We start from the raw sequence: 22,667 nt of genomic DNA on the forward strand, positions 1-22,667 counted from the left end.
GGGGTGACAACTCGGTAAATGGTGTCGTCTTCATTTGAGTCAGTTATCACTTCACACTCTCTGTATTAAGGCATGTTTATTATGGTTAATTATAATATCATAATGCATCCTATGTTAAATCAAGTCATTTGAAACTGTGGCTGATCATTTTATTTTATCTGCCAGCCATTCTAGCAAACAGCCTGTAAAGATAAAAATAAAAAATACATTTGTAAAAGTAACATTTCCTTTAAATTTACACTGCAGCAAAAAGTGGACCAACAAGTGTTCATTTATACATTTTAATGTTAGAAGTTAGAAGTAATAGGATTTAATGTTTTAGAGTCACCAAGGTTGCATTTATTTGCTCAAAAATGCAGTACAACAGCAATATTCTGAAATATTACAACTATAACTTTTCTTTTTAATTTGTTTTGAATATAATTAATCTTTGTGATGGCAGAGCTGAATTTATTCATGATCATTATAATATGCTGATTAGGTGCTCAAGAAACATACAATGTTTCTAATTATTATCAATTTTGAAAACAGGTGTGCTACTTTTTATATACTTTTTAATATTTTTTTGTGGAAATTGTGACACTTTTTTTTAGGATTAATATAAATCCCAAAAGAACAGCATTTATTTGAAATAGTAAAAAAAAAAAATATTTATATTTAAAACAGCCATTATATATTTTTTAAAATAGCTGTTAAATGTTCATGTATTTTTTGTTATATAAAATGCATTTGACATACTGGTAGTGGTGGTCCCATGCCTTCCTTCGCCTTAGATCAGACAGTAACAGAAAACCTGCTCGGCCGCCACAGCCACGTGAGTCTCCACCTTAAAGCACAACATCTGGTTCTCCTCCAGGGTGTATAAACTCACCTGGGCACAATGTTTCAGCTCATTCACTTCCCTCAAGCATCTACAACATGTTTGACTGCTCATGCAATCTCAAAAAGACAAAATGGGTATTTGAAGTGTACAAAACTTATCCACCTTGTTCTTCTCTGAGGTTAAGACCCAGTTAGTCCTGGCAGCCAACATCTTCAGTGCCGAAACATTATTGTAACTGAGGTACATCTGCCAATACATTAAGACATGATTAGTCACATGGTCCAATAAAGCATGTTGAGTAAATCCATGGGTTTTATAGCTACTAGAACAGGTTGCGGTAATATACCTTGGTTACTTGGGTCCCAGGGAACCGACAGAGGAACCTCACTTTGTTTGCAGGATATTATGTACTTCCTGTAAGAAGAGAGCATACTCATGTGATCTAGTGTCCCATGCTGGTTTTAGAGCTGTAAAGTTAACTTTGAATACGACATGCAGCCAGAGCTTATAAATAAATATGGCATAACCTGTTCCTACAGAATCCTACCTGTCAAGGCGGATTTTCTTTCTGGCTATGGCTTCCTGAAAGCGTCTTTTACCATCCTGAAAAGACGGCATAATAAGATAATGATTTCTTATTGAAATAATAAGACACAGTTTTTATAACTCCGTATTAAACAAGCACTGCACATCCAGCATTCATTTTGTTTCCCCCTCTTGAACTCCATCAACAAGTTAAACTCTTGCACCATGTGAGGGATTCCAGGAATGTTACATGCTCACCACAGGCTCGGGCCGTATCCTTGGCAACGTGCATGGCTTCCTGTTCATTGTCCAAGACCTCAAAGGTCATGAAGGCGGTGTTGATGTGTCGCAGGGGCTCTCCACCCTGATAGGCCTCCGCACACACTCCCACCTCCATACTGGAATAGCACACACAAAATACCAGTTGTTCAGGTTGCTCAAAGATAAATCAGGCTTCTATGATTCATGGATGTAAGTGATACTGAACCATAGCTTTAACTGGTTTACTAATTTACGTATATACTATATTAAATCTGTTTTTAAATCCTTAGTCTACATAATGGTACTGATCCATAGCTTTTATAATCCAACAAAAAAAATATGATCAACAAATCTAATATTAAATTTTATAAATATTATACATATTTTTTTTACTTTATATATTTAAATATAACCGTTAAAAGTTTGGGTTCGGTCTCTTGCGCTCACTCAGGCTGTTTTTAATTTAAATATATTTCTATATATGATGCAAAGCTGAATTTTCCAGTCTTTTTTGTGATTCTTTTATGAATTGAAAGATTTTTACTGCCATGATCAAATGAATGTTTCCTTACAAAATAAAGTACGTTTTAAAATATTTTCTTTTCAAAAACCAAAATAACTAGACTCCTAACTTCTGAATGGTAAATATATACAGCCCCAGCCACAATTGTTTCTTGATATAGACGTACCTTTTCTTGAAAGCATTGTTTACAATTGCCTTCAACACCAGTCTGTCTCCAATGTGGGATGGCCCACGAAAGTGGAACATGTCTATGCTCCGCAGAGTTGGGTGAGCATTACACAAACGACTAGAAGAAAATGCATTTAGAGTATGATGCACCGAAACACCAACGATTTCCTTGCGTATGCATTTAAATATATATATTTTTTCATCAGATTTGACTGTAGTATAATAGTGACTGTACACCTGGCAGAGATGGTGGCTACATTCTCCATCCAGGCCATGATTTGTCCACCAAACGTGCTGACCTGGTGATTAGCATGGGGCGGGAGCACCAGCTCGACGCTTTCTACTCGAGTCCGCTCCGCAGGCACAGCATCCTGGTAATCTAAACACTCACTCACTGACAAACAGATAGAGCACCACTTATCCGCTACTGCGTCTCCCAGTCTATTTATTCTACACACTTCAAACCATGTGACCCTTTGTAAGTGAATGGTGAAGGTTTACTGAACACACACACACTCACACACACATATATATGTATATACCCTTAAATGAATGTTGGCGCATGTTTATGAAGAGACACCAAACAAACCCAATGACACCTTCAATCAAAACTCAACTTCTGATTCATGACTCATTTCCTTTGTTCCTGAGACTTCTCTTCAAAGTCTGGCAAGTAAACAAACACACCTGGAGAAAATGAGTGAGCAGCATCTCTGCTCACCTGTCTGAGAGCAGCAGCTGCTGAGGAGATCGTTAATTATCTCTGCATGGATCAGTCTCATCCTCCTGCGCTCGGCTGCGATGCTGTACTCCATCTGCTCTGCCTGTGTGCGGGGAATCACCTGCTTCAGCTGTACCTGAGCAAACCCAAGCACTGCGCTGATCAATCGCAACTCTAACAAGACCTGGACCAAATCCAAGATCTTTTTCACAGATCTGATTCAAGGGTTTGAAAACTTGTGGCTGAAATTGTTCAGATTTAGTTCGATGTGATGCTTTTTTTTACCTTTCCTGCTTCGGTACGTCGGGCCACAAAGGTGGCGAAAGCATTGCAGACCTTCCACTGTCTGTCACTGAAGAGATCTTCACAGCTCACTAAAATCCCCACCTGAGACAGAGACCCACGTCACCCGCCGTACTTCATTTAGAAGAAGCTTTTATCCAAAGCAGCTTATAAATGAGGAACATTGCAATTTAAAAGGTTCATTTGCAGCATACCCCTATGCAAAGAAAATATATTTCCTTATATTTTAACAATGAATATTTTAAATTATATATTGTATATTGAAAATATACAGAAAAATATTTTGTGGAATTAAGGAATTACCACTTTTCATAATTTGAAACATACAGTATGTGACAGTATATTTACTTTTATATTGTAATGTAATTTTATATTCAATAATACATTTCATAATATATAGGTGTATGTGTGATAAAATACCGTACTGTGTGTGTGATTGAATATGAAATTATGAATATGTGTTCAGCACATGATAGAGATTTTAATTAATTAAGTGTTTTAATAATGTTATTAGGCTGACATGTTAAAACGTAGTGCAGTTTTTATATTTATCAATATATAGTCATACATTAGCTTATTGAAAAATATAAGCCCTAGTTTCCCAGCTATGGAACTAGATTATTATATCACATTACATTTTTAGTATATCCCCATAAGACACAAGTTAAAGAAAGTAAGATGCAGAAACATGTTTTTCAATGATTAGTCAATAACTAAAATTCAGTATGTTAATAATACCAGCAGATGTTTAATTTCACATGATAAAATTGTTTGTGTTCACTAATTTCGTCTAAATAGTAGAAGATATTCCCACAAACCTCCATGCTGGATGTGAAGGCTCTGTTGACTTTGGCTGTAATGTTTACAACCTGTCCAACCCTGCATGAAGACACATTTTTCATATACAGTATATATATATAATAAACAAAAACCTTTTGTTTCAATTCAAAATAACTAGTTCCTGTATGTCTTGTTACCCTATGGTGGTTTCAAAGTGAATGTCATCCACTGAAGCTGTGATGCAGGAGCAGCCAGCATGTCTCTCAGCTAGAAACAAGAGAGCAAATATTGATAATTAATAAATGTTTACACCCACAGCAAGCATTTAAGCAGGTTCACCTGAAAAGCAAACACGCAAGTATGTAATCCTGAAGGATGAAAAAAAAGTCCATGCTACAGAACGAAGTGAAAAACAAACAGGCCTGCACAGCTTATTTTAAGACACATCGAGGGACGCATGTAAAGCTGTTACCGACCACCATCTGTGTTCTTCACAGTGCTACAAAGGTTTAGCCACATTCTCAGCTAAAATGCTTTTGCCTTTCATCAGTTAAACATGATTAAAAATCATTCCAACTGCTATTAAACTTTCTCAGCAGCCTGTTACTCTGTTTATTCACAGAACGAGGATGGAAATCACAGTCCAAACTGCACAGACTCCTCCATCTGCGATGTCTAATGACACTTAGTACAAGCATATGGTGTGGAGGTGTTTACGAATAGTGATTCAGCGTGAAATCAAATCACCTAAAAGAGTAGGCCTATTCTTTCGTTTTTAACTTAGCTGAAAGTAGTTTTACTAGATCATTGGCAGGGTAAAAAATCAAGTCAAATCAAATAATGGTTTCATTTGAAACAGACCAGACAGGCAGGCAGTGGAGTCCATCCACTTGAGCAGCTGCCCAGCACTGAGTTCTCCACAGTAGTTTGCATGGCAGGGGAGGACTATCTGGCTCATCTTTACTTCAGTTTGGTTCCTGTACATCTCTCCATTTTCCAGAATAAACATGGGCTCTTCCAGCGGCATGGGATCCCTGGGCTCATTTGCCATGACTAGGGCTCTGTTGGAGCAACTTACATGTTAAGATGTTTATTTGTGTGCATATTTGGTGCCGATTAGCATTTGTAAGAGCATTAGGATAGAATATCACTGTCTTGAAAGATATCAGGAAGGTCAGGACATTTAGCTTTCAGATCATATTCTCTTATAAGTGGTTTTGTATAAAAATGTGCATGAATATCATGATAGGCAGACTTAACTGTCGTCATCTTCACAGGACTCAACACAAGTGCTCATGATTGTTTTCTAATGCTTGTTTTATAACTACAGTGAGCATTTTGCTTGTTTTCATAAGCCACAGAAATCTCCAGTCAGTCCACCAATTCAGTTCAGTTCAACACATGCTACAATTTTACAATCCAAGAAAATACCTTTTGGAATTACTGTGCTGCAGAGCCTAAGAGATTATAGGTCTACTGTATGAATAAAAATAATTGTGTAAATTAAATAAAAATCATAAGATAATTTAATACATCAAGAATAATTATTGGATGGATCATCCAAACTGTGTGAATTGCAAAAAATTCTAGTTTATAGCTGCAACCTGCCAGATTATATACAGAACAAAGCCTTTTTTGTCTGTTAAAACGACGTGCCATAGCAAATAATATGCTTAACTCCTTTCTGTTTATCATTAGAATAAGCCTGTGGACAGTCAAAATAGTTCAGCTATTAAGAGACATGTAAGAAATTATCACAGCTCATTCCATTATAGCTGTCCAGATGGAATTTACTATTGAAAGCATACAAATTTAACCTTATATCAAATAATCAGTGTGCTGTTATGCATGATCAAAGCGCAATAGCCTACAAGAAACTGTTATGTGTCAAACAAACGACCTCCAAAAGAAAGTGGACCTGAAGTAGGCTAGTACTGTAACCTGTTGTTGACTGACATCATTCTACTCATTCATATTCATGTATTATTTTCATTGTGAGCTGCAGACTAGTTATGGAAGCTACGTAAAGTTATTGAAACCTATGCATATTAATATATATTTTTCTAAAAATAAATACATAAAAGATGGTAGGATGAGATCTCACAAGAACATTACGTTGCATGCTGCTGATTTTATGCAAAACAAATGATTATGTTTCCAAAGTTTGCATAACAGGTTTGCTAGTCTGCATTCCAAGTGCAAAATACTACTTGGGCAGGCTGGTAATGACAAAAAAGTAAGCAAACTTACATGAATAGATGTCAAACCACTTTCATTTGCACGAAGAAAGAAACAATGTCTGCGTTACGTCTGAAACTTTGCAAGATGTATCAAAATAATAAACAGACATATTCCCGATCATACAAAGTGTCCACACTGCGCTCGACTGTTCACAGAAGCCCTATTGAGTTACAGAGCCGCCCGGAAACGTTTTAAGGTAGACTGACACAGGATCAACCTTATGGAATAAGTCTGAAATATGCTAACAATGTTTCAATATTATAGAAAAATATTAAGAAACAAAAAAGAATCTACGTGTAGGGTTTTAATCGTTTCGTTAATTTAAGAATTTGCCTAACAAAACCCTTAACAAACACGGAGCCATTTTCTTTATTTTTAACATATGTATTATTACTTTTAAAGTATCTTAATTTATTGCAAAGAGTGCAGATGTGATTACTCGCAGATGAAAAGTGCATTCTATGTAAATAACTGAAAAGGTAAAACTGAACGCAAATAAATAAAATATGTCTAATGGTGTGTTTTACGTTACAGTTGTTATTATTATTATTATTATTATTTTGATACCCTATTTCAATAATTTTAATAAGACATAATAATAGACTGCCTATCAGTAAATGATTCAGCTTTATTTCTTGTTTTTATTGCGATTTCTCACAATTTTACTGTCATACTATGCAACGCATTAAGACAACATACTAAACAAATGCAGGACTAATAAATGTGTAGCGCTTAATGCAACCCATCTTTAAAGAATCACAGGAAATTGGAGAAAGGAACTATTTGGTCACCGAGCTTACGTCACTGCAGGGCTCACGCAAGAGAAATTGCGCCCTGCCATTGGTCACTTGCTCTTGTCAATCAAACAACACCATTCCACCCCCGCCCCCAGTGGTCAAGGTTGGTTGAGAAGGCGTCACTGTGTTTAGTTTGTGCAGTCGAACCTGGAGCAGTGACAGATGAATTGTCGAAAATAGAGGAAAAGGGAACGCGGGCGACTCTCCCGTGCACACACAAAAAACATGTTTCCTAAAGGCAAAAGCTCCGTCGTGCCATCGGATGGTCAAGCTCGGGAAAAGTAAGGTCTTTTGAACATCGGCCGTCGTGCGTGTGTTATTGTGTTGGATGTAGCCTATTGTTAGGGCAGTATAGGCTCGGCTGCATATGGAGCGTATGCTGCTGCTATAGGCTTGTCGTGAGAGCGTTGAATCGAAAGTGCCCAGCCGTGCGCCATTCTAGGGTCCCCCATGGCACAGAGCTTTCGCCTCTTGTGATGTGATCCAGAATAAAAACCGTGCCTTTTTAAATCACCTACGTTTTAATGCAGCCATTTGAAATAGTTTGTGCATGCGGGACGGGCGCTTCAGTGTTCCTTGTTTCATTTAGCCTCAGACGCCAGTCTTGGAGGGGAGTGGGTCCCGTCTTTTGTTTAGTTTTTTAAGCATTTTGTATGTTTTTGAGATGCATCCTTGCTCAGTGGGGGTTTATGAATAATAATAAAATATAAATAAATTAAATATTAAAAATCTGTATTTTTTGCTTAATATAATGAGTATTTTCTTTGGATAACACATTCATTTTTATTATAGACACTGTTTAAGTGTAAACCAGTGAGGAGTGTGTTAAAGTACTGATTTTTTGAATTTGTCCTCACCAACCATATTATGCCTTTTTTTATTAATTGTTGCTTTATTAATGTAATATTGTTTTCTCTCTGTTTTATTGCAGGTTAGCTTTGTATGTTTATGAGTATCTGTTACACATTGGTGCTCAGAAGTCAGCACAGACTTTCCTGTCAGAAGTAAGGATCCCAATCTCAGTGGAGGACCATACTTTAGTTTTTTTTTACAAACACACATTTGCAAACATTACAATTGGAAATGTATTTCAGGCCTGTGCACTCACAGACTGCCTTTTTATTAAAATATTTGATCATTTTCTGGTCCATTTTAGATCCGATGGGAAAAGAACATCACGCTGGGAGACCCTCCTGGGTTCCTGCATTCCTGGTGGTGGTGAGTATTTTGAGTGTATTTTGTCTTTTTATAATATTAAAAGGAATAGTTGACACATTTTTGTGTTAAAATCTTTTACCACACACAGCTCTTAAATTGTATGGTTTATTGTTACTGGAATGAAAACTTACCAACAAAAAATGTTTTTTGTTTATTCCATTGAAGCGAAAGTTGTAGAGGTTTAAAATGACACGAAAATGAGTAAATGATCCTATAATTTTTTGCACAAACCATGGGCATATGCAGGCTTATTTGACCACTTTTTCTTTACCCAGTGTCTTTTGGGACCTCTACTGTGCAGCTCCTGAGAGGAGAGACACATGTGAACATTCAAGCGAGGCCAAGGCTTTCCATGACTATGTGAGTACAGAAAAGCACAGAGTGTTTCCATAATGTATGCAGATTAAGGACAAAATTGCATTTCATGTTCCTGTGAATCTTTCAGACTCTGGAAGAGTTCTGTTTTATAATAAGGAAGTGTATACCTGTTGTGTGTGAAGGATGTAGTGATCAACCCTACAATAGCAATGATGTCAGCAGGCTTTTCAATGGAATCATCGCTGTTTCTATACAAAGATGGTATGTGTCTCGGATTATCAGATTTGTAATGTAAATGATATTCGGCTGATTGGAAATCAAGGTCTGCATCTTCACAAAGATTGATGGCAGGACAGCTCTTACTATTGATAAATATTTCAAAATTGTGTTAAGTTTTAACAAGTGACCAAAGACCACAAAACCATTCAAAAAGGTAATATAAATAAAAAGAGAGAGAGAGAGAGAGAGAGAGAGATTTACACATAATATGAAAGCTGAATAAATTAGCATTCCATTGATTTATGGTTTGTTAGGATAGGACAATATTTGGAATCTGAAGGGTGCAAAAAATCATAAAAAATTGAGAAAATGATTAAGTTGTCCAAATGAAGTTCTTTAACAATTCATATGACTAATAAAAAAAATAATTTTGATATATTTATTGGACATTCTCAAAATATCTTCATGGAACATGATTTTTTATTTAATATCCTTATGATTTTTGGCATAAAAGAAAAATGTATCTCAATCTCATTTATATGCATTTTCCCAACAGCTTGTATAGGAATGATGCAACTCTTAAGCCAAAGAGTTCTCCAGTTTTAGCTTCTTACCAGTAATACATGGCCGTTGATGTCTAGCCGTAAGCTTTAGTGAGGGGCCACAGGTCAGAGGTCATATGCAGCAGGTCTAAAACTCAAACCCTCCTCTGTCTAGACATCCTAATCTGAAAGGATGCTGCCATACAGGGATACGTGAAACATTATCTGCTATGCGAACATTAGCCGCATGTTCAGCATGGCTGGATCTTCAGGAGTGTTAATAGGGCATTATGTTTTGTGATCATCGCAGTCTCCTGCCTTTTGTGCCCAACTGTGGTTGGGACCGTGGTGTTGGGTCAGGTCTGTGCTCTCTTATTCTCCAGAGGGTGGGGGAGGAGGCTGCGCCCTCTTTAAACAGTGGCCATGTTGTCTTCATGCTGTGTCAGGGGAAACACTCCCCCTCGGGCTGCGGTGGGGATGGAGAGTGATTGATGGCTGTCATGGAGCCTGTCGGTAGGCAGATTGAAAAGGAGGGAAGAGACAGATGGAACGAGGAGCATGGAAGCAAACTTGGAGAGTGAGGGATGGATGAGCTGTGTGGAGCAGGACTGTGTTGGATTTGTTTTATACTTTCAGGACATTTTGGTGATATAATGATGTTAGATTTCCAAAGGAGGGCTGTCACCAGGGTAGGGCAACCAGGAACATTTCCCTGGCTAAACTTGAAGGATTTTCCTTGGTTCTTAAAAATTTTAGCTAATCCTAAGGTGACATGAAATGACGATCCTGTCTTTTTAACTTAAGTAATATGATTTTCCAAGCGAAACAAGATGCTCAGCAAGAGGAGGAAGGGTGAAAATTGATTTATCCATTTCCATGGATTGCTTACTTTTCGAAACAGGAAATGACAGCCTTGGTGATGTCATCCAAAATAGAAAAGTCATTTTGGAAATGGATCAAGTCATTGAATTTTACTACAAACTTTAGTTTTCTTTGGAATAACACGCAATGCAGTGCTATTTATTAATATTTTGAATTGGCGTTCCATTTTTCAGTTTTATTTTAATTTAAGTTTTGGTATTTTTGTTATGTGCGTTTGAATTCTTTATAAGTAAAAACTATTCCTCTTTAGAAAACATTTACATATTGAAATTATATTTACAAATTAATTTAATGTAATTTTTATATTTTATTTGAGCTTTTTCAATTAGCAAAGACCAAAAAAAATATATTTTGTGTCTATTAAGAATGTGATTAGGATCTATCTTTATATCGATTTTTTTTTTTTTAAATAAAAGGTCCTCTTGGCCCTTTAACTGTGAACTTGAATAGTCTGAATGAAAAGCGTAGCTGCTTCATTGTTGTGGATCAGTCTCAGTCTGACTCTTCCTATTGGCCGGTTCTGATCTGTGTTGTTCCATCAGGGTCAGCTGCTCCTCTTTCTTTCTACCTCCTTCCTGTGGTATTTCACAGTGCTCTCTGAAAAGCCTAGCTCGGTTAACTCAGGCTGAAGTGTGACAGGCAGCAGACCACACTGTGCTTTTTCCACTGCCATTTTATGCATGATCAAATCCCTGTTGTGCTCTGAAACCTAGTTCTTTCCTCTTGGTTTTGTAGACCTTAAAATTGGATTTTACACCAGTCAGTTGTGGCTTTGCCATTGGCTTAATTGCTTGCTGTTAGAGCACAGATTTATGAGTGCTAGAATGAATTAAGATGCATTTTCTACTAGCAGAATAAATCCCCCCCCCCCATGTACTGTGTCCTGATCTTTTTTTTTTTTCTTAATGATTTAGAGTGCCGCTGCAGCCCCCAGTCCTGTTCTTGGGAACATGCCACCAGGAGATGGCATGCCAGGTGGACCCATGCCCCCTGGATTCTTCCAGGTTAGATCATCACCCTCTTTCTAAACCTCATGTCTTGTGAGATATTTTTAAGATGTCACTGATCCAAATCCTGCACAGACTATTAGTCAAACTGAATTAATGTTTCTCATGATTTTAAAAGCTGTTATACAAATGTATTATTATTACATGTATGTGTATATATTAGGCCTGTCATCTTCTAAGGTTTTTGTGGTTGACTAGTAGTCGTTCATTTTAAGCATTAGTGGATTAGTAGCACATTTATTAATAAACAAAGCAACCATATACATGTATCAACAACTTGGAAACCACTTTCAACATAAGCACAGTACACGCATAAAACATGCTACAGCGCTCTAGCAGAAGTAATATGATTGTGTCAGGGAAAAACAGTAAGGAGGCTGCATTAACATTTTAATAATTCACTGATAAAGTACTTTCTTAGTTTCCGTTTAAGAGATGAAGTCGGCGACACGGACTCGTCATCTCTACAATAGTAGATGCAACTGTATGTTTCTTATGGATTAGATGATCTGAGACTATATATATATATATTTTTTTTTCATTTGAATTGGTTCATTTGAAAGTAGAGATTTCACTCTCTGTAGATATATTATTTTATGTCTTCGTTAAAGATATACATGGAGTTTTGTGCTCCAGTTCACAGAGGCTGAGATGGCAGAAAGCGCATCCTTTTTGCTTTCATTATTTTACAAAAGCACATTTTGTTGTTATTGTGAGTGCGCACAAATAAATGTAGAGTCTTTACAGTTTTGAAAGATTTATTTCTCTTATCTGTATGACCAAAATGACAGAGTATTTTAGAAATATGTGAATGCACTGGAGCCTACATTTGTGCTGCTGTGGACGCTAATAATTAGCTTCCACACTCCACACAGACACTTGATAATACTAACATATTTCAGATAAGCCATATTTGTGGTGGATAAATGATGGGCGAGTGTTTCGATGTCCAGTCCGATGTACGGTATTACCATAGACCAGCTCTTAATGATCTGTGAGCCTTAGGGCTGTTTCATAGCCAACGCAAGCGTCACGGGTGATGCGTGTATGCAATACACCGCTCACGCAACAGGGGGTAGTAGAGTCGGGTGGTATTAGTAGAGTCGGGTCGCGTGATATTCAGATCACAGTGGCAACTGAAGAGGAGTGTATTCTGTTGCTGATGAACTATCGTATAAATGTGTATGAATACGTATAAGTTCGCATAATTTTTCCTCTTCGCCCGCCATTGTATTCAAACCTTCTTCTTCTGTAAACACAATATACTTGAATTAATGTACAATACTTGCAATTTCGCCCCCACCGACAACGCATAGTATTTCGTGAATCGGCGCGTCGCGTATCAAAAACTAGGGCGACACAATTGGCTACGCACCGACGCATAATGGCGGCCAAAGCTTAACGATGCGTAGCCTCGGGGACGCGTATGCGTACAGATGCGTTGACTATGAAACGGCCCTTAAGCGACTTATAAAATTTTAGTCAACCAAGCCTCTTCTGGTCGATTAACAATTAGTTGACTATTAGGGGGCAGCCTTATTATATATAGCTTTTAAATATATTTAGTTTTTGTTAGTTTTTGACAATTGTTTTTATTTCTATGCAAATTAAGTTTAAGCATGCTCTTTTCCTATAAAAAAAATGTAAAAAAAAAAATGTCATGATTATTTAGGTATAATTACATATTGTATAAAGAAAAAATATGTATTTGTAGATTTTCTTTTATTTACATCGATTTTAGTTTTTAAAAAAAGTAAATAATTATACTTTGAATATTGATATTTTAATAATAATAATGACTTGATATTATAAAATTATTTCCATTTCAATATGTATATGTAGCTTTAGATTTTAATATTTATAAGTATATAAATAAATCAATTTATATCTATATAAGAAATATATACATGAATCTCTGAATGGGAACATGTGCAGAGATTCATATTGAGAGGTTTGACTAATAATGAAAATTATTTTGTTAAAAAATAAAAAAAAAGTAAATTGAATTATTATAAATAAAGTGATTTTAGTAAAAACAGGGAATGATGGGGTAGCTCTCACTACTCAGTGTTGGGTCCAGTATTATCTTTCTTTATTTAAATTCTGTTGAATTCTTCAAAAATGTTTAATTTGTTTGCCCATTGATTCATTTGTTTAATTTGTCCAAGTGCTTTGCTCTTTCAGGGTGAGTTTATCTGTACAGCCACCAGTCACTTACGATTCTCAGTGCGTTCTTTGGTGTTCTCTCCCCAGCTCTTTTAATAACTTTCTCTTTTTTTCTTTCTCGTCTCTCCATTGCCCTTTTTATCACTTGCTACCTTTCCTTTGCTTGGTCTCTGGATCCTGCTCTCCTCTCATGTGGTCTCTTCACTTTCTTAGGGCCCTCCCGGCTCCCAGGCCTCCCCTCACGCTCCTCCTCCCCCTAACAGCATGATGGGACCCCACGGCCAGGTAGCGGCTCCTGTCTATTCACGGGCTATTTCTTTTGACTGATTCTGCCCTCTGTATAGTTTCTCTCTCGCCGTCTTCCTGTTAGCCTGCTCTGCTGAGCTGTGGTTCCCCTGTGTTCTCCGACACATCTTCTTTAGATTCAGGAAGAATGTCATTGTTAGAGTTTTCTGACAAGTTGATTTGTGTTGCAGCCTTTCATGTCACCTCGCTTTGGTGGGGGACCAAGACCCCCCATCAGGATGGGAAACCAGGTGAGTTAGTTCATCAATGTGGTCTTGATGTCAGCTTTTGTAGCTTCAATTAAAATGTCCAATAAAAAAGGCATTAATAAAAATAGATGTAAAAATTAAATTTGTACAACACTTTTCCAGCCCCCAGGTGGAGTTCCAGCTGCCCAGCCAATGCTCCCAAACATGGATCCCAGACTACAGGGTGAGCATGAGTTAGGAGTATATCTAAATTGACATATTTTAAAGCTGCAGATGACCTAAACTGATTTGACTTCTCCTTTCGCCATCTCAAGGGCCGATGCAGAGGATGAATGTTCCTAGAGGAATGGGTCCCATGGGTCCCGGCCCCCAGAGTTTTGGAGGAGGAATGAGACCACCACACAATTCAATGGGCCCTGGCATGCCAGGAGTGAACATGTAAGACCTTTTGTGACAATAGTGTTTGGGGTTATGAAGAATTCAATCAAATTATATGTTTTTATTCAACAATGACACATTAAATCGATCCGAAATTTGAGTAAAGACATTTATAATGTTACAGAAGATTTTCTTTCCAATAAATGCTCTTTTTTTTTTTTATTCATCAAAAAATCCTAATGAATGTATCAAAATAATTAACAGCACAACTGATTTGTTGCATTGATAATTTATCAAGCAATGCATTTGCATATTAAATTGATTTCTGAAGGATCATGGGACTCTGAAGACTGGCGTAATGGCTGCTGAAAATTCAGCTTTGACATCACTGGAGCAAATTACATTTAAAAATAACTTTTCTGTTGTAATATTTTAGGTTGTAATAATATTTCTTAATATTTCTTTTTTGTGTGTGTTTTTTCTTTTTAAATAAAAAAAAGCAGCCTTGGTGAGCATAAGAGACTTCTTAAAAATCATACCAACTCCATATTTTTGAACAGTAGTTAATGATGTAAATGACTGATTAAATGGAAACTGAATACTAATACACGTTTTTTTGTGTTTTGTAGGGGTCCTGGAAATGGCAGACCACCATGGCCAAATCCAAATGCCAACAATGTAAGTATTCTAAATTTAAGTATTTTATTACAGTAATTACATGTATTTTTTTATTATAGAATACTACATTCCCAAACATAATTCTGTTTGTTTTGGTTTAGATGCCATATTCATCACCATCTCCTGGTGCTTACGGGGTAAAAAAAAAAAAAAAGTTCCTCATTTACTGCACATTTTATTACTATAATAATTCATAAAGACTTTGGAGTATAACTTTAAAGCTGTAATACATTTGTTTCTCCAGGGTCCACAAGGAGGGGGGCCTCCAGGAACACCTGGAATTGTTCCTAGTCCTGCAGGTCTGTTTGCCACACATTCAGTTCAGAAAACACAAAGTAATTCAGCTGAGTCTTTCATAACCTTCTCTATTGAATTTAGTTTAACTCTGATTTCCATAGATGTCCGAATTACCCCAGGCTTTGCCTAAAGCAGGATAATGATTGTTAAACTGATCATGGAGAGATTTCCTTCCCAATAATGAAATATTTCTCATCCTCAGACTCCAACAACTCCAGTGAAAACCTGTACACCATGATCAACTCAGGAGGTGGAGGTCGCAACAGTGTAAGAGACAGACCTGCTGACTCATTTCTCAGAGGCACACCATTCAGAAACTGCTTAGTGTAGTACATTAGCGCAGAAGAAAAGTGCCCTTGGCTGTATTCATGTTACCCTTTTTCATCATTACTGTCTGATGGCAGAAACATGTCAGTTTGTTTTCTTTTTTTTTTTCAGTTTCCCATAGGCCCAGGCTCTGAGGGCCCCCTAGGGGCCATGGCAGGAATGGACCCGATGCATATGAACGGAGGTAATGCTAATGTAAAAGCACATGGTTATATTTAAAATAAAAACATTCCTATTTGAAAACATTTTTTTTTATCTTGTGCCTTTATAGGTTCAGGAGACCTGGATGGACTTCCAAAGGTGATTTATAATCTTTATAATAGTATTTAAAGACCGCCAATATTATATTTGGTTGAAGTCAGAATTAGATGTATTTTAAGAATATTTAAAAGAATGATTCAGGAGTGGGTCCTAAAACATGGAAATGAGTTAGCATTTTTACACTTCTGGTTCTATCTTCCTGAAGACACGGTGTTTTTGTTTAAATGCCTGAAATGAGATCTGTGGTGAACACACACCTACGATAATTTTCATGTTTGATTCATAAGCTATGTTTCCTTTTAAAGATTCAAATTAAACTTCAGCACAAAATTGTGAATAAATCACCGTATTCATCCAGAGTAAAAAAAACTAAACAAAATCGGCACTAAATATCACCAAGAAAACTAGGAGAAGCCACTGAATATAATCTTTTATATGACAATTCTTTTATTGATAAAATTCCTTGCGCCTCAGAGTGAGCAGACTGAACACAATAAATGCAGTCATTCCTTTTGGAGGTGAATGAAAGCTGTTTTGGGATGCAGTCGTGTAAGACAATTATACAAAAATAATTTGACGACAGTCTGCTCAGGCATTTCAGAATGACCATAACAACATATAGATGCAGTGAAAGAGATTGGTCCGATGCGCATGGAGGAATTTATTTCTTATCAGGAAAAAATGTTTATCCTACTCGAATGTGTGCATCTTAGGGTTTCCATCCATTGTATTTTTCTTTAAATGCAATATTCCAAAATGTGCATAAGAATAGGTGGATGGAAACATATCTATTGACATTAAACACAGCAGCAATACTCCAGGCAAAGGTTTTTTGTTTTTTTTAAAGGCAGTTGGTAACAAGTGACTAAATGGGACTACACTGTTTTGATTTATTTTTTATTTTTTTCGATTTTACTCACACGCTTACAAACTATTCTAACTCAAACTTGTAGATTTTAAAATAAGATCGAAAGAGTTTTCCAAAACCTAGTGATGTTGATGCTGAAGTCATGCTTTGATGAAGTTCGTTTACAGACGAACTTTTAGCTTTTTACTATTAACTTATTGTATTTAGGTTTCAAAAGTTGTGTTCATACTGTATATGAAGATTATCATGAAAAGAAACATACAGAGAGAATCATAAATATAGACACAGCTTATTTTCTGCAAATCCTATTGGAGCTAGGGTGATGCTTACTTCCTGACTGGCCAAAAATAAATCATTAAATATGTCATCTCTGCAGCACTCTTATTCACTGCTTATTCACATCTTATAAGAGAACTTACCATCTACGTTTCACATCTCTTCATCAGAATTCTCCTAACAACATGAGTGGCATGAGCAATCCACCCGGGACCCCTAGAGATGAAGATGTAGGAGGCAGCTACCTTCACTCCTTCCAGAATGAGAATGTAAGATTCATTAACTTTTACATCCCTTTATGTTATATATTAAAACAGGGTTTCCCAAACTTAATCAAATTTTAACTTCAAATCGTAGTCTTACATCTGTACTTCAAGGAAATATTTTTTGGCTGACAAATCAAGTTTGGGGATTTATAGCTGTTTTGAAACTGCTAGCTAGCGATGTAGCTTAATAATGTGCCATTACGAGGCACAGCTATAAAAAAATAATAATAAAATGGCGTGCTGGAACAATGCAACACAAATACCAAATTGGTGTAAAGCGAGTTTGTACTTTTCTTGTAGAGTGTACTAACTTGTTTGTTTGTTTCTGTCTTTACAGCAGTACTCTCCTTCCATGACCATGAGCGTCTGATGCCGGTCTGTCTGCTCCGTTCTGGAAACTCACAGTTGGCCATCGATGACATAGACAGAGTACATGTACAGGAAATGGAATTGGGTGGGACTGCCCTGCATCTTCACAAGTGGTCTCATGCAATATCAAAAAGATTTTTGTTGTTACTACTTTTCTTTTTCTTTTTTAAATGGCTAGCAAACCTTTTCTCCTCTATTAAGATCGGAAGATCTAAACGTGACTCAGTGCTCCTGGATTTTTAGTTTTCTTGTTCCTCTCAGAGGCCATCTCTCATTAAGAAGAAAAGTATGGTTACTGCTGACATAGTCGCTGGATGTGTGTACATTTTGTGCCGAAGAGGAATAATCACAGTTTGCTCTCTCTCTCTTTCTCAAAATCCGACATCCACGTCCAACTTCAGCATGGTTTACACGTACGAAACTTCCTCCGACCTTTTGACACTGAACTCTCATACGTGGCCTTGAATTCTGTGAATATTTTATTGCCTTTCAATGACCTGTTTTTATTTTTCTCCAGCGAAACGCATCAAGTGGTGAGAGAATTCGGTCTTTTCTGAACGGGGAAAGACTCCCAGTTGTATTTTACTTGTACACTGTCATTTTTGTCTTCAAGCATTATAAGCAGCTGCTTTTAAGGAATAACTGCATTGACTGGTCCTGTCGTGAAGAGGACTTTTTTTGTTTTCTGCACTGATTTCAAGTTCTTTGATTTTTCTGAAATGTAACTGCTGTCTCAGTCTTTGGTGAAGACCGAATGATACGCTGATCCTCTCAGATGCTGACCCTGACAAACATACTACCTATGAGACCTTCTCGGAGCTCCTCAGGCGGGTGACTGGATTGCGTGTTTGGATGGGTATCCCTGCATAATTTTCGGCCGTTGTTGGGTTTAATTATGTCTTGATGAATTTGTGGTGGTTAAAGATAAACCATATCATGTTTTCTTTTTTATATATATGTCATTCCCTCCCATGTGCCTCTTGTTTTAGCTCTAAAATGGTTTGATGTTGGTTTAAAGGCATCCTCCTGTTAGGATATTGCTTTTGTAAGCCAGACTCTAGTGTGTTTGGATTCGTTTTGTATTAGGTTTCATTTGAGCGACATCAGACAAAGTCATACTACAGTTAGGGTGGTATCATCTTCTATTTATACAGACACTTGGACATTTGTTTTACATTTTAGTAGTGGTTTTGCACTGCTTTTGTTAGCTTGTGAATCATTCTTTTAACTGTGGGCTGAATAGGCTTGTTTCTATATTGACTACTAAATTATTTGACTCCTCTGAGGATCTTTGTCTTATGTTTTTCAGTCATTTATACTAATTCAAGCAGGAAAGCAGCGTTTCAGCCAGTTTCCAGCAAATCACTTTTTAAGAGAAAAGGGAAAGCTCAATGTGAAATGATTTAAACTTTGGAAAGTGATGTGAAGCTGTTGATGTTCCCTGACTTCTTTAGGGTAGCATCTCCCCAGAGGGCCAAGATCCAGCCATTTGATTTCCATGTAAATCATTCTCTTTGAATCAGTGAACCAGTTTCGATGTAATATAAAGTTGTTCCTAAATTGTCTCAAGCCTCTGTCTGTTTTCACTCATGGCACAATGCATGTAATGTTTTTAGTAGGCAGAGCGTGTCGTAAGAATCCATTGACAAAGCTCTTCGCTCTCCTCCTCTGCGAAACATCCAGCAGGATCATAGTGGACACGGCTCAAACGGGCTACAAGAGTGTCATGCACAACCTGCGAGGCACAAGTGATTCATAAGAGCTCTACAAGTTTTGCCCAACCAACTGGCACTTAAACTCTACAAACCAGTGATCGTCCTTGAGTCTTTTTCTTTCTCGCTGTCGAATGGTATTAGTGGCTGTTCCAACAGGAGATGTTTTCCAAAATAAACACGCACTAGACCAATGGTTTGCAACCTACCATTAGTCATTAAGAATAATGTTTTAAGAGCTAGCAGCCCTTTTTAAATGAATGAAAGCAGCGTCTGCAGTCTAACTTTGACTTTGGGGCAGTCTGTAGCTTTGTGAGCAACCCAGAACAAGATCCTGACTGCCAAATACATCATGTGACATGAGTCCAAAGTATAAACGCAGTCATAAGGTTAAGGTTCTTGCAGCTGAAAACAGCAACTGATCGTTGTTTATCATTCACAAATATCTCTGAATTAAATTAAAGGTTAAACAGAGAGAAGTCAAAAATCCAGCACGTCTTTGCTTTAAATGATTTATATGATCTTCCATCATTTCATTTAAACTTTCCATCTTTTTCATCTTAAATTATTTTTTTTAAATATTGTGCAAGGGTTTTGAAAAAAAAAAAACCCATTTGCAATGTATTTTGTTAGCATATCCCATACATAGATGACATTAGATTCTATACTTGCATCTAGATTAGACACTAGGTTTACTGTCACTAGCAGCCGTTTGAATAGCCATTTAAATTGAAAATTCAATAATGTATTTAGCTGTAATAGGTTTGATGAGATGTACTCCGTGAAAGGGTTGCAATGTGGGCGACTGCTATGTGCAACATGTTTTTAACTGCCTTATAATGCAGTGTCCTTTTTTGTGTGAAAATGACAGTTATTGTTCAAAGTGTGCAGCTTAAAAGAAGTTCCTTGAAATATTTGTCAAGTCTGCCATGGATAAAACAGCAGTTCAAGATGTGCTTTTCACTGAAGGACAAGCACACGCCATTCATGTGAAGTTGTCATGCCGTATACAATGACACACTCACTCTTAGGAGATATATATATATATATGACAGTTTATTTGAATAGTTGTTGAAAGCTCTGTGCATTCAGTGACATCTGTGCTTCTAAATTTGTTTAGAACAAATGACTTATGAGTTATCAGTTTACAGATCACAGTTTTAATCTGTAAGCATCATTTACAGTCACAAGTTAAAAAAAAGAAAGAAAAAAAAACTTACAAGCACAGGTGCCCTTCACAATCTCTGCTGATGAATATGTAGTCTTTGAATCCAATACTGGTATAATAATTATGTATTTGCCTTAAAGCAGAAAAAATATATCAATGTTTATATAAAAAACCTTTACATCCCCGTGTTTGAAACATCAAGATACAGAGACCAGCTGGTTTGATCTGTAACTGTCACAAGCAAACACAAGGACTCAAAAAGATTTCAAGCACTAGAAGTTCAGAAAAGTGCAAATATATCAATGCAATCATGGATAGAAAACTTCAATTTTTTCCCTTTTAATTAATTTTCTCCAGAACTTTTCGAACCTCTTCAGGGTGGTACCCCCAAGGTCCAATGCCACCCTGTTAGGAACAATAAAAACAAGTGTGAAAATCCTTCCATACTGTGGACTTCTTGATCAATATATTTAGACTATACAAAACACTGGCAATCAAAAAATGCAGCAAAAGAACAAAAACCATTGCGACTATAAAACCTTTTGCCTCATTCTGTTCAGCTCATTCCAAACCTTTCACCTCTATAAACAAGAAATCTTTAACTACAAGAGGCAGAGAGTGTCCAAAACCTCTGGTCAAGAGCATTAACTGCTTTCCAAAAGCAGTGCCAATCTTCCAGAGCTTGCACTAGCAACTCTACTGCTCTCATGAGAGCCGTTATGAAGCTTTGGAGGCATTTCCTGTACTGTGTGCACTATGCAGTTTGTCTACATTACAAAACACTCACCTGATAGATAACTTTCCCACTCTGAATGACATAGAGGCGCTCAGGCAGGGCTCCGTATTTGCTGGCAGTGATGTTGGTCATCTCATCCACTACCACAGGGCAGAGGGGGTCTTCTTTGACCAGGGTCCGGGCCGCAGCCAGTCTCTCCTCCAAGTTTTTGTGCACACTGATGTCAACGTTGTTTGTAAAGGCCCAAGCATCTACAAACCCCCCCCCCCCCAAGAATTAAGCAAGTTACTTAACATTTATCACCTAGTGCTCTACTTGTAAAGTACTCCACAGTGTATTCTAGGCAAAAGGTTATATCCAGTTGTTTAATTAAAAGGTTAATTACCAGTCGCATGCGCTTCTGCAAGGTAAACAACAAGGAAATCTGCCACATCACTGAAGTCCTTGACAAGTTGTTTGAACTCGTCAAGTTTGTAAAGAAATGGGGGTCAGGTGCAGCTTCCGAAACTCAGAACCAGTGGACGGTTCCCTGTCAAGAAGACTGCATCAGTAACGGTGTTTGCTGTAAGGCATTACTAAGTAATTCATTTGAATGTAGTTGCATGCACTACTGCCTAGACTATAAAACTAATCTTTTTAATGTAACATCCCTTTAAATACTCTGGTCAGTTCAAGATTGTTTTCTTTAATTGGAAAGACCTTTAGGACTGATGGAGTCAGTTGAATTATACAAATAATAATAATATACATTTACTATACCTTTAAGAAAACGATGAACGCTTGTTTTCTGTCCTTCCAGGGTGATTAAAGCTGTGTCCGGAGCAACGTGCCCCTCAAAAGCCTCCAGGCCCAGCGAGCACCAGTTCACGGATAGCACGGTTTTAATGAACCTCAGAGAAAAGAAAGTCGGACCCCAGTCCTCGTATCTGAATTTGGGGTTCTGAGTCATCGTCGACTTCTCTCCCATTTTCAGATGAATTTTCCTCATCAGTCCCGGGGAAACGAAAGACAGGAGTTTCAACAGAGTCATCTGCGCGATCGCAAATAATATCATGGCCACAGCTGATACATAAACCGAGAGTTTTCTGAGCGCATATCCCACTGCTGTCCCCATCGTGAGAAGAATGTATCGGTCCACGCGTCGTGGCGCGAGCACTAACGTTACATGAATGAAAAAAGACGTCAAACTTTGCCCGTGTTGTAGCAAAAGCTTACCTAAAAGCTGGGCTATTGGAAGAACGTCAAGGAGCGTAATTAATATTCATGAACCAACCTTCGCCATAGTAAGGATCATAGCTTGGCTGGTATATTGTTGTATTTATCAGTGGAAACAAAAAAAAAAA

At 37.2% G+C, this 22,667-nt stretch overlaps 2 protein-coding genes and 1 pseudogene across 6 annotated transcripts; 1 reads left to right on the forward strand and 2 right to left on the reverse strand.

Moving 5' to 3' along the window:
- Nucleotides 1-1,177: 1,177 nt before the first annotated feature.
- LOC113107988 (acyl-coenzyme A thioesterase 11-like) lies at nt 1,178-6,531 on the reverse strand. The gene is made up of 11 exons (XM_026270837.1): nt 6,355-6,531; nt 4,966-5,165; nt 4,302-4,371; nt 4,143-4,203; nt 3,307-3,408; nt 3,022-3,157; nt 2,538-2,694; nt 2,299-2,418; nt 1,607-1,746; nt 1,371-1,426; nt 1,178-1,237 (listed from the first exon to the last, which is right to left on the reverse strand). The coding sequence occupies exons 2-10, from the start codon at nt 5,153-5,155 to the stop codon at nt 1,419-1,421; spliced, it is 984 nt and encodes a 327-aa protein (XP_026126622.1). The 5' UTR covers nt 5,156-5,165; nt 6,355-6,531; the 3' UTR covers nt 1,178-1,237; nt 1,371-1,418.
- A 703-nt stretch (nt 6,532-7,234) lies between these two features.
- Nucleotides 7,235-19,272, forward strand: LOC113107982 (single-stranded DNA-binding protein 3-like). 4 transcript variants are annotated; one of them, XM_026270828.1, is made up of 17 exons: nt 7,235-7,423; nt 8,074-8,146; nt 8,299-8,360; nt 8,636-8,720; nt 11,236-11,325; nt 13,708-13,779; nt 13,971-14,030; nt 14,151-14,211; nt 14,303-14,426; nt 14,996-15,044; nt 15,146-15,181; nt 15,289-15,343; nt 15,544-15,608; nt 15,780-15,852; nt 15,940-15,968; nt 17,244-17,342; nt 17,680-19,272. In XM_026270828.1, the coding sequence occupies exons 1-17, from the start codon at nt 7,368-7,370 to the stop codon at nt 17,707-17,709; spliced, it is 1,119 nt and encodes a 372-aa protein (XP_026126613.1). In that variant the 5' UTR covers nt 7,235-7,367; the 3' UTR covers nt 17,710-19,272. The 4 variants fall into 4 exon arrangements, with proteins under 4 accessions (XP_026126613.1, XP_026126615.1, XP_026126612.1 ...); XM_026270827.1 differs by having other exon boundaries at nt 7,236-7,423; nt 17,677-19,272; XM_026270830.1 differs by lacking the exon at nt 13,708-13,779.
- A 1,179-nt stretch (nt 19,273-20,451) lies between these two features.
- LOC113107993 (type I iodothyronine deiodinase-like) lies at nt 20,452-22,603 on the reverse strand (annotated as a pseudogene). The gene is made up of 4 exons (XR_003292727.1): nt 22,084-22,603; nt 21,710-21,853; nt 21,376-21,575; nt 20,452-20,993 (listed from the first exon to the last, which is right to left on the reverse strand). The product of XR_003292727.1 is annotated as a type I iodothyronine deiodinase-like (transcript).
- Nucleotides 22,604-22,667: the final 64 nt, after the last annotated feature.

This window comes from Carassius auratus, chromosome 8 (assembly GCF_003368295.1).
Source record: "Carassius auratus strain Wakin chromosome 8, ASM336829v1, whole genome shotgun sequence".
In the NCBI taxonomy this organism is placed as follows: Eukaryota; Metazoa; Chordata; class Actinopteri; order Cypriniformes; family Cyprinidae; genus Carassius; species Carassius auratus.